We start from the raw sequence: 12593 nt of genomic DNA on the forward strand, positions 1-12593 counted from the left end.
CATCTTCTCTCGCATTCATCCCTTTAATAAAAAAAAGTCCTCGACCCATTCTTTCAAACGTGTTGGGCTAACCTCACGCTGACGTACTCCCTTGATGACGACGTTCTGCCTCGCTCTCCTCTCGTTGACCATCAGCAGTTTTTTAATATTAATCACCTCTCTGTCGGTAAGGCACTTTCAATGTTAGTTATCCCAAACGTTGTATGCTTGATTTTGGTATCCAGCATCGACTGCTTGCGCCTATCCTTGTAGCTCAGCTTCACTATACCTCCCTCTTTTTCTTTCACTTTCCTCATCAACACTTTTTTTTCTCAATCATCAGATTACAATACATGTTCCATTACTCAGCGAGCGAAGATTGCTTCCTGTGCCGGCCATGTTTGCTGTGCTGCTCATACTCTTTGTCGTTTGGCAACAAATCCTTTCCTAACCTGCAAACCACGGCACGTGCGTACATCTAACCTTACTTTTTCCGGCATGCTTTTCACTCCCTCTTCCAGTTGTAGAGCTACTCTGCCTCCTTGACTTATTACTTTGCACGTTCTGTGGCTTCCCGGCAACAATGGGCACATACACTAACATGAACCAACACCAAACACAAAAATTCACAACGGCACGGACACTTAAAGCCATGTAGTCCGTATGCTGCGGCTCCTCTGAATAAAATCCAGCTCAGTTTTGTTGTATATTTGATGAACACAATCCTAAAATAAGTTATTACTTTGAATTCTATTCTCTGATAGAAAAATTACATTTATACCTACGCAGTAATAGTTACTGTTGTCTTGGTTGTACTTATAATATATAATTCACCAAATTCTTTTTATACTCATGTTGAGCAACCAAAGTACATGCTTTTTTGGAAATTTTTTTCTAGATAATGTACAATTGAAACAAGTTCTTACCTCGAATCACCAGCAACAGCCAAAGAATCTTCAAAATGACCATCTCAGCAAAGCAACCAAGTGTAAATGTCTTAAGTCTCCCGTATTCGTTAGTAATTATGAGTAGGCAATCCAAAAATATCTATTATCAATAGCTGGCTCGTACATTCTCTGATAAAATAACAACTCGACGCGTCACGTCTATTCTACATGAATCGTTATCAAAGACTATTTCATATTATTGCTATCAGTGGTGCAATAGAGTTTTTGTATCACTAATGCTTCAAAAAAGTGCAGAGTAATTATTAATAAGAAAAACCACAAGGTAAGAAATTCGAGGCGACCATTTTCGTGCTAGTGGGCTGAAAATTCTATATTTTTCTCTCCCCTACCATCTAATTCCCTGTGATGTCGATCGTTAACTTAAAGGACCTATGAGGTATACACCGCACCTTCTGCCCACCTACTTTCTTAGTTTAGACGGTTAGGACAAACAACAAAGGGAATTACTAGTAGTGGAAAATAGTTGAGAGAATCATTGTAACTGAGGGAATTAAAAAAATCACATTATATAAGCTATGTATATATTACCACATTCAACTTTAATTGAGCTTTGGGTGGCTAAGATATGAGCAGATAAGATATAGTATAATTATCGAAACGCCCAGCATATGATACATCAATTTTCCAAACCTATCAATCCCCTCTTCCAAGATATTTTATACTACTCAACTATGATGATTTGAACATCAATGAAAACATTATAAATTACGTATAACCCCGAGTCAATAATTTTTAGACCGATGCATTGTCTTTTCATTAAAAATCTACAAATAACTCCTGCAACCTCCTCGTGCAATACGTTAATTTTTTAATATTACAGCAAAAAACGAGCTTTTTTCTCCCAAACTCACAATTAGTTGTAAAATTTATTTTTGGCTAACGAACCTGTAAATTGTTACAGATGTCATCGACGTTACACGCACCGTCGGCTGCTGAGCTGACGAACTTGAGCAGCGCGGGGTCAGAGCGTACCCTGGCCACCTCGGCAGGTAGCCACTCGCACGGCAACAATCGGCGTCAGCATCACCACCACCGGAGTCGCAGTGCCCCACGTGCCCCTGAAAAACCATCGCGACGACGAAACATGAATTCGGGGCATAGCTTTGCCTCCATACCCAACCAGATCAGGCTGTCGATGCTTAACAGCGGCCTCATTTCTTTCGGTGAGTATGCGCCATAAGGTCGAAAGGTACTATTTACCTTTCCATCATATCACGGCAAATGAGGGAGTAGTGTCTACATCACTAGTACAGACATATCGTTCAAAGGTCACGGGAGTATTTATTCATATGGATGTATTTTACCAGGAAACAAGCCACGTGTGATGTTAAGTAGGAGTACGAATTTCATGTGGGCAAATTTTTCAGAGGAATCTTCTCAAGGTACATTTATTGCTAGAATAAATGGGGAGCTGGGTCTGTGTGTCATGGGGAACCTTGTAATGAAGCGAAAAAGTTAATTTTACAACCGTCATAGCATTTTGCTTAAAATTATCCGTGAACCTTCTACTTAAGTATTCTTATATGTTCCCAATCGATATGTTTTGCCTAAAGCATTTTACCGTTTAGACATCGATAAAACTTTTCAGAGTGAATTTTTTCCAAGATATCTAAAAAAAGAATATTATAAGTAATTTTTTTTTTTATTATCAGTTAAACACATAAGGATTTCAAAGGTCACTTTTACATTGCCTTTCGTGGGAACATAAAACAAACCCATCAAAGAGTCTGTAATCCCACGAACATCATCCCTAGGGTTCACCCACTCTCCCTCCCTCTCTCTCTTTCACTCTTTTGTATGCAGACTTCAAGGTATTCGCGTCTTTACGTAAAATCTCATTTAAATGACAAACACACCCCCATTAGTAAGTCAAGCGATTGGTGAAGTAATCTCATCTCACAGTGTGAGACAGAATGATGCTATTATTTTCAAAGCATCAAATGGATGAAAGCATCCTTGATCTGAGAAAAATAATGTTTAAAAAAAAAGGAAAAAATCGTATGCGTTTTAGGCAGTGGTGACTCTTGTGATGAAGCTGTTTTACTGATAAAATTTTAGATATTTTATTAATCTTTTGGTGTGTAAAATTCGATGGAGGACAAAGGAAAAAATTGTTGCTTTGTGACATTTTTAGATTACTGAACTTATCGTAAATTTTAATAGCTTTTTAGTCAACAAAGTTATTTGGAAATAATTTTATTTTAGTTGATGTACATAAGTATCCTGCTTAATTTAAGTGATGACTTTTTCATCAAACTTCGTTGACTGAGCCCTTAAATAAATAAGTAATTTTTATTACCTTTTTTAAACATTGACAACTGTTTGTTGCTATAAAGCAAACGTTATTGACGATATTCAACTTCAACTTATATCTCCAAATGCAAAATTTGTTTTGTTTGTTTAACCATCAGAGTTTAGTACAAAAAGAACACTAGAAAAAAAATTCAAAATCCCATCTGATGTAAATTACTTAGTCCAAGTCTCCAAACTTATTACTTAGTTAACTTACTTAGTTATTACTTAAAAAATTTATTACTTAGATAACGCAAACACTTATATTCCTATTCCTCCTTTTCATTATCATAGAAATATTTTGTAGCTGATTACACCTGTTTTTTTCTTTAAAATAGTTCACTTCTGTATAAGAAAAGTTGTGTCCAAAAATTTACGCCTTAAATATTATCAGGTGTAAAATAAATCCATTAAAATATTGGGTGGTATAAAATGATGAGATCATACTAAAAAATAAAAAAAATAAGAAATAAAAAAAAATGTGTCTTTTACATTTTCGAACCATTTGCAAGTAAAAAAGATGAGGAGTGAGAGCAGAAGGAGAGGACGTACTTTTATGCAAAAAATTGCTGACGCCCTTTGCTCCTTTCGCTCGGAAAGTTGCATAAATCGACCACTAACGTTCCACAGGCAAAGTTTGCGTGGCACTTTACATGCATAAATGATACATTCACATCGACCGAAAATAAACCGCGAGCAAGCCCAGTTTTCCCAGGGAAAAAAAAACGCATTTGCATCAAAAAGGGCATTCGCGTTTCCAATCGTCGAACCCACAACTTGAGGAAAAAATTGATTCCCAATCGGCTGGCATCGAACGAAATTGAATCGAAGTTAAAAAAAAAAAGTCATCTGCCAGGCGCACTCCCAATTTTAATCGATCGAAATTCCCGATCCCCCCCTATACCAGCTGTGTATTTTTAACCACCCCAGCGCAGCAAGAAGAGAGAAAAAAAAAAAGAAAAAGCGCGTGGAGTAATCCGGGGAATTTCTTCCGAGCCGGGCTTGAAATTTTTCAGAGAGCACATATCACTCGACGGTCTCTCACGCGTGCTTCAGCCACTGTATGTTAATTATCCGACGCGACGAGTATCCTTACCACCTTCCTCATTAGAAAACCCCTTCATTTTCACTCGAGTGATTGCAACGATCTTGTTATGAAAAAAAATAATAGTAATTGAATCGTAGGTGGACCAGCGATTATTGTTAACAAAAAAAAAAAAGTTAGTTTCGTGAAGAGACTCACTACAAATAGACAGCGAGTAAAACGTCGTCGCGATGCTTAGTAAACACGTGGGGCTCAACGGGAGGCTCTCGGCGGTCCGTAAAATCACCACCGCTACTCGATTTCAGAACCAAAATAAATAATAGACAAGGCGGAGGTTCGGAGTCGCGTAGCGGCGCGATATCCATCAGGCGCGTGCGGAAACAAGGTCGTAAAACGCCGGTGTACATTAGCCGGTCGAAATATCAAAGCGAGAGCGAGCTGCATGGGCGCGGCGTGTAAGATGGATGGAACATCGGTGGAGGTGCAGTTAACTCGGCCGCGACGCCCGTGGCTTGATCTTGACACGAATGCCCATACGAGCGGAGCCGTCGAAAATTTTCGGTCTCTCTTTTCCTCGTTCGATTCGCGCGTAGGCGGGTGATGATGCGTTCGGCCGTCACGATGCGTTTGCGGTGTCTCTTCCCACACCACCCACCCCCCCTCCCTGTCTCCGAGTACACCGATGTGAGTCAGGAAGGCTTCGTGGTTGGCTCGCTTGAAGAGACTTTTCGTACATGGGCTCTCTTGGGCGCTTTTTTTTCACCTGTTTTTTATACTTTATTCTCATACCAGTTAGTAGCATTGGCTGTTACTTTCCTTCATCGATACGTAAAACGCAAGAAAAAAGCTCTCGTGTCTTCGGAGCAAAGATTTCATACTATTTCTCGACAAAAACTTCAACTGAGCATTTTCATCGTTAATTTCGATGCCAATTCGCAAAAACTTGAGATAGATGATCCAATGACGTTTCTGTTTGAATTGTCGAGTCATGAGGTCATCTCTGACCAATCACGTCACGAATCAAAGAAGGACCATGGCGAATCTGTACACTACTTTCACACTAGCATATGTGTCAACGAATGAAAAGTTTTGTTTTTCTTTTTCGTGGAAATAGTAACATTGGGTACCCTTGTCATGTCAACTGTCACAAAGTAATTTGGTAAAAAAAACGTAAACATGCAATTACTTATGAAAAACATCGTGAGATATTGTCTATTTTCACAATTTCAACAGTGCGAGTACGTGGATCCCTTGTGTATACCCGAACCAAGTTGTCTTAGCTTTCGTCCAATGACCACGAAAAATCAACACTCGGACAACATGTAATTCACTCCCTCCAAGCACCCCACATGATCAGCTAGGGCCGATTCCAAACGGGGAGGCGTGTCCCATCGACCGTCCCCACAAAAGAAATGTCAAATGACTATTTAAAACCACGGCTTTTTCCACGTCGTTATCCACAAATCGCTTCCGGTGTACAAGCGACGAAAAATCGATGGGACAACCGCGATCCGAGGCTTTCACCCCGAGCGAGTGTCAAAGGCTTGCGCGAACGCACGTGCAAACAAAAGCCCGTCTTGTCCACAGGTGGTGTGCGCAGCGCACGCACGCGGCTCGTATCGATCTCTTCGACGTTATTTTCCCACTTGGGATTTATTTTTCACGAGTCATACGGGTCAAGGAGGACGAATGTACTTTTTTTTTTCCTGTCACTCCTCGTACCCATCCAACAGCAAACTCTTTGTAGTAACCTGTGAGTAGGACTCGGAAGTTGCTTACGAATCGTGGCTGGGAGGAAAGGTCTTGGCGCGTTTTTTAGCATCGACGTCCGTTTTGCGGGTAAGGGGTGATACGTGCACTGACCGCCGTTGTCACGCGTCAAATGACCGGGGGAGGGTGCACGAGTCCTGTGAAGTAGGGTTTAGACCCAGAACTTGAAAGACAAAGAGCGAGGCGTGTACGCGAGTTTCATTAATTGTTTGTTACGGACTTGTGGGGCGGGAGAGAGCACTCCGGGGGTGATTCGAACGGCAGAGGGAAGCAAAGGTATCACCTATATATGTATATGTATTGTATATGATGCGCATAGGGTTGGCAAGCGACGCACGTAATAAACTTCGCGGGAGGAACTCGGTGAATCCGATTGAGCTGCTTTCTTAGCGTGAAATCTTCACCCGAGGAGCTCGCGGGAAATTTTCGAGAACTCTAGCTAACTTTTTGTTGTTGTTCTTTTTCTTTTGAGTTGGTTTTATCATCCACGTGGAGATGAGATTGTTTTTTTTTTTTTTTTTTTTCGTCTTTTTTGAAGAATATTTGGTTATCTCCGGAGAGAGGGGATATAATTTCATTCGTGAGGAGCGAAATTGAGTTGATTCTGCATTCCGCACGTGCCTCGCTGTGTGTATAGTATATTCACGTGTACGTATATAGATACACGAGTGGTTAGCGGGCGCGAGTCTTTTGTCCGTGCACGTGAGGGTGGATTTTACCTCGACAAATAAAGTTAATTTACGATGTTTTGCAGCCACTTCCTTTTTCCCCGCGCTGGTTTCTTTATTTCCTTAAGTTTCACGAGTTGCGAGTAAAAACGCTCTGTATGGAATTTTTTTTTTTTTCTCTTATGTCCATTTTCATGCTCGTTCGCGCAAATCAGCAACATATTTAATTTCTCAAAATTGCTACTTTTAAGATGTTTTCGACAACTCGAAAGATGTGAATAAAAAAGGCCAAAGGGATACTTGGGAGATATTTTGAAACATTTTTATTATTAATATGCTACGTGAATTTTAAGATGTTTCATTTTACGATGAACCTTTTCTTTTACTACTATAAAAAAGGATAAAATTTGTATAAATACACATTATTCACATTTTATTTATAAATTTTTGTTTCTTAATTCAAAAAGTTGAATTTTCCAAGTGACATCTATTTAGACACTTGTTAAAAAATATCCTAATCATTTCTCCGTAGGCACAATTAATTATTCATCAAACACTGTCCCGTTTAAACAATCGAGCAACGCAAAAAAAAAAAAAACACAAAGTACAATCGAAACAACGAAAACTTGACAGCTACAACAAGCACGAGCTCGAGATACAGACAAACGGAAAACCTGAAAGTTTTCAGCCACACTCAACTTTGGCAATCAAAAACAGAGAGAAGCTCACTCGTTGCCCAAGAACTCCGAGGTAGGAATAATCTCTCCTGGCTTTCTCACGCAATTTCACAAACGAGAGCCTCTCCGATATGCAACAGAGAAGATGGAAAAAGAGACACACTGCAACGGCAAAGACACCACTCTGTTCTCATCGATCCGCAATATTACACACACACACAAGGGAGCGTCCCCGAGTCTACTCGCGCGCAGCCACACCCTTTTACAAAGACGCCGAGGCAACGAAACATCCCTTGCTTGGGTGACATGATACTGTGGCGGCACTTGAACCAGTCTAAAGTGCACCTCGAGTTTTTCCGCTGCTCATCCCTCCCCGGGAGAAGAGCACATCTACCCGGTGTTGGGGTCTCGTTGAGGCTTTGAGGCGCATAAACGCTCCTCGCGGATTCTCGTGCCACTGGAGATGTTAATGAGACAGTTGTCCTCGACGGACTAGCTTTTACTCTTTTTTTCGGACTTCCTAAGGCTTCCTCCTATGCTTTTGAGGGCTCGGAGATTTTTTTAAATTTGCTTTTTCCACTGGTATGGACTCAAACGTTGGCTGTAAAGAAAATCTGAGATTAATTCGATAGTACGCGTGTATATAGTCAATGGATCAGAACCTAATGCCACGCGTATTCGCGAGCACCAAAATGTTCCTCAATTAACAACACCATGACCCGAGTAATTAGTCAACTGCGTGCGCAACTTCGGCTACAGCAGTGCATGTGCGGTGTAGTGATATTTTAGGATTGATTATGAGAAATTGATCACCGCTTGAGGAAGGAAAGAGAGAAATGGCTGGTCAATGTGAGCTCGCAGTGAATCCATCATAATGGATTCCGTAATTGGGTACCAGCTAAGAGCCGATAACAATTCAATTTTGGCTTATTGTACGTCAAAAGTGACTCTACACCCCCCTTTTTCCCGAGATTGCTCATTAATGGCACTTTTAATTAGAAGCACATGCAAGTACGCGCTTGCCGTTTCCAACGATTACGTTTTGTATCGCTGTGATATTATATCGATGCTGTTTGCGTTACACAAAACTATATGGGTCATTGTTTTTCTCAAGGGTCCGTTACGACGAACAGCGCAACTTTTGTTGCATTATTTATCAAAATATACATATTATTTCAAAAATACCTTTAAGATGTACATTAAAATAAATTGATGACTCGGACTTTTGCTTTTGAGCTTTTGTAATAAATCTACCTGTAGGAAACTTCTGACAGTGATAGAATCATATTGCCAAAGGAGCACCTTGCTATTGTAACATTAGGTCACTTAAACGTACAACAGAGTTATTTCTGCACTAATACCAATAATTACGTGGTATTCCAATGAAGAGCTTGCCGTTTTTAAATCCAAATTGGCTTTTGTTAATGTAGCCATGATTTTTTGAAGATTTTTAGTAAATAGATGAAAATTTTTAATTCTATTAAAAATAATTTAAATGAAAGAAAATGTCAAAAAAACATAACCATCGATACCACATTTTTGTAAGATCAAGGATTTTTTGCAAGCTCGAATTCGCGCGAGCTTGTGGTGAAAAGTTTTCTTGATGATTATGCATCGAGACTGACAGAAAAATCTGCTCGTCTTTTTCAGGTGAGCACTGAAAAAAGTCACCACGAGCAAACCACCGCTGGTAACACCACTAGTTTTTTAATTTATTCAACCATTTTTCAGTGTATGGATGGGAAAAAGAAAAATTCATACAAAACTGAAGGCGAGCTTTAATTAGAGGGAAAAAAAGTAATACATGCACCAGTTTTGCAAACTCGCCGGTATCATGTAATTCGTTATCAGGCTTTGAAAGTGAATAGCCCCGAAGCTTCCTCACTCTTTGCTTTTTTTTTTTTTTTTTCACTTTGCGAGCAACGCCGAGCGCCTCACTCACCTCCAAACTTTCAGCCCCAAGCTCGTTTATTTAATCATCGCGAGTGAAAATAATAAAACGCATCAGCGCCTGAAAATATTAGTGCCGAAAAAAGCGAAACCCATCCACTCAATGCTCCTCTTATTGGGCACACCTTGGCTTTTTAAAATTGATACTACGAGCTCATCATCGGACCTTCACCAGCGTAGCTCGACGTTAATTTTAATTATTTTGAGGGAGCATTCACGCGCGCACGTGAGATAGGAGGGTAAGGAAGTTTGGCCGAGCGGAAGCTCAATCTGCGGGATTGCGAAAGTTCAAACGAGTATTTATGCGGCCTTTCTAATTGAAACTAATATGGCGTGTCTTTGGGACGCTCACACGGTGTTGCGCATTTGTTTCCATGCAATCGTAAAACTTTCCAAAAAAATTAAGCTTTCCTTCCACAGATGTTTTAAAAGATTCTTTCGAAAGTATGTTGAAAAAGTTACCCGCACTAATCTCAGTCTCGACAGGTAAGAGTAAAAAATTTAATAAAGCAGAATTACTCGGTGAAAGAAATAAAAATACAATGAGGCACAAAAAAAAAAAAACACATGATGTTGGTATAAATTTTTCCTTTCTCATAAGAACTCAAAAATGCAAATTAAATGCAGGAGGTACCAAGTGAGCAGGTCCGTAAGATTTTAATAAACTTTACATCTCATGAATTGGCGCAGGTGTACGGACTATATAGGCAGGACTCGCTGCTTTGTAATTTATTCGCGATGACATACTTCCCGAGAATACACGCTCGCGCACACAGTGATAATATACGGAAAAAAAGGTACTTGCGATGTCATGCGAGTTGATTCAAAATTTGATACATTCATCAAACTTGTACATGTTTAAAGTTGCAATTTTAGTCACTCCCTGGCTGGCAAGTACTTGCAAATCAACGGTGAAAGTGCTACGGGCTTCCTTCCGAGGCACTTGACCCATCGATCTTTGTCAATGTCGCAACTTGGATGGATTCCTATTTTCGTATGAATTTTTTCCTTGGTTCATTATTCATTTCACAATCATTGCACATTTTGTTACAAAATTTATAGTTTTTTATATTGTTGCAAGGCTTATACTTTTTTCTTTACTTCTTAGTCCTTGAAAATCTATTTTTTTCCCCAACTGTTTTTAATCGTAACTCAGTAAAAATCTGAAAGTAATAATTGTCTCTGCAATTTTCGTAAATTAAACAACAGGATTTCCAGTACACAATTAAAAAAGAAAAAAATTAGAATATAAAATATCACAGTATTGTATTAGATGTTTTTCTCCCTCTCTAGCGTATGCATGCAAACGTATTCACAACATACGAAGTTAAAGCCAATCAGATCGAAATAACGAAGCGACGTTTGCTCGCGTAAACAGGACTAGCTCGTACATCTCCCTCTTTCAATTTCATCATACATAAACGCTCCTCCCCGTACTTCTAGCCTCGTCTAATCAAACGCTGCTCGTCCGTGCCAGCTCTGGCGGACCGTGGATCGCCTGCAGCGGACTTATGATCTCAGGAAATTCATCCGAGCTTCTCGCCTGGAGCTTGACATTCAAGGCGTGTTTGCTGCCCGTCTCTGTTCATGGTGGGCTGGGTTTGAGAATTTTTTTTAATGCGCACAAAGGGAGAGAGATCGTACGATACGCCATCCGATTGACTCGTGTCCTTGACAATTTTTTCACTGATTCCCAAGTTTTGCGGCTCGGCTAATGAGAGCACTTGGAACGTCGAATGGAAAAAGTTAATCGACTCTGGGTGAAAAAAAAAAAGAAAGAAAAGTTTATGGCGCACAACTTTTTTTTCAAATAGTTACATTTCATGAAAGATGCGTGATTACGTATTCAGTTTATTAGTTGTTGAGGGGGTTTGACTTTCGCGAGGTAACTTTGGTCATGAATATCTAATCGTATATTCAACTGTTTCGAGGCGCAACTGTACAGTTGTGTGGCTTCCAAGTCAATTAAATCAGCAGCGTAACGTAAAGTATAATTTATGTAATAATTAATCTCCGCACGTGCGCGTATACACACGCACTTGAGAGTCAACTAACTTTTACCAATCGATTACGAAGCTACACAAATTTTTAAAAACATGTATTTTAAACTCGGCACGTATGTTATCATTGAATTCAAGTCCAACTATAGAATCGAATTAGCACAATTACGATGTAGCGAAAAAAATTCTGGAATTGATCAATACAAAAGCTGTTTGTGTCCATAAACTTTGTTACACGACTTTTGAAAATAACAATTCTACAGCTCATTACATTAGTTTTCTCTTTTCGACAATCTCAGACATGTCTTGTATTTTTTGAATTTTTTAGTAAAATTGTTAAGTTATAGTATGTCAGATTTAAGACGATATCCCTGACTGATTTTAGGCTTGGAGAGGAAAACTGAAGGGTTAAACTATGGTTAAAAAAACTATCACGAGGTTTATGGATTTAGAAGGTGCTAGAATAAACAAAGCTCACTTAATCGAACTGTGGGGTCATAAAAATTCTTAGGAAAAGGTTGTGACGTTTAGGTAACCTATAAAGATTCTAAGGTTTTGTAACTTTTAAGAAAAAACCTAAAAAGCTGAGGTTATTAATTTTGGATTATGAAGTGATACAAAGGTTGCAAATGCTCAAATTATGGGGTCGATAAGGCCTAAGAGCTTATGTCACAGGGTTTCTGGTTATTGAGAACTTGTGTTGATTAAATTTAGAGTTGTATTATACTCGTAGAAAATAATTAAAATACGTTCGTAATCCTAAAGTCTGATCATTTAATGGTCGGATGTACTTGCTAAAGTTATTGGTATTTATGAAGGAAGTACTAAATGACGTACGACCCTTTTATATAAAAAAACACCAAAAAATACGAATTCTCACGGAAAAAAAATAAGTAAGGAAGAGGCCCCTATCTCCACACTCTACGCTGCACTTCTAGAGTAGTCTCTATTTACTTTTAATCACTTTTGCGCTGCCTCATATTTTTCCATCATACTCACACATTCTGCTGGTAAAAAAACAAAAATAAGAATGTTGCGCGCCTCTCAGCAGGTGGAAAAGCTCACATTTTCTCCCTCCCATTCGATTCCAAGAGCTTTTCAGCTTTAAAGAGAGAAAGAGAGTTTTATCCGCTCCAACTCGACTTTTCCATTCCCATCTTTCAACGTTCGACATTGCTTGGAAAAATTTTTAGACTCGATTTATTCTGCACTTTATTTTGCATTCTTTATGCATGTTTCTGGTG

The 12593-nt window shown here is 39.3% G+C and overlaps 1 protein-coding gene across 1 annotated transcript in view; it reads left to right on the plus strand.

The window, feature by feature from the left end:
* The window catches only part of Ptp36E (protein tyrosine phosphatase 36E), a 101291-nt gene that overhangs the window by 24325 nt on the left and 64373 nt on the right, over positions 1-12593 (plus strand). Inside the window, exon 2 of the mRNA XM_089594450.1 lies at positions 1849-2110. Coding sequence (XP_089450576.1) covers positions 1849-2110 — 262 coding nt within the window. The remainder of the gene's footprint in view (positions 1-1848; positions 2111-12593) is intronic.

The sequence above is a fragment of the Copidosoma floridanum genome, unplaced genomic scaffold (genome assembly GCF_036245765.1).
Source record: "Copidosoma floridanum isolate Cflo_tuat_1 unplaced genomic scaffold, Cflo_Japanese_pri ptg000021l, whole genome shotgun sequence".
Lineage (NCBI taxonomy): Eukaryota > Metazoa > Arthropoda > Insecta > Hymenoptera > Encyrtidae > Copidosoma > Copidosoma floridanum.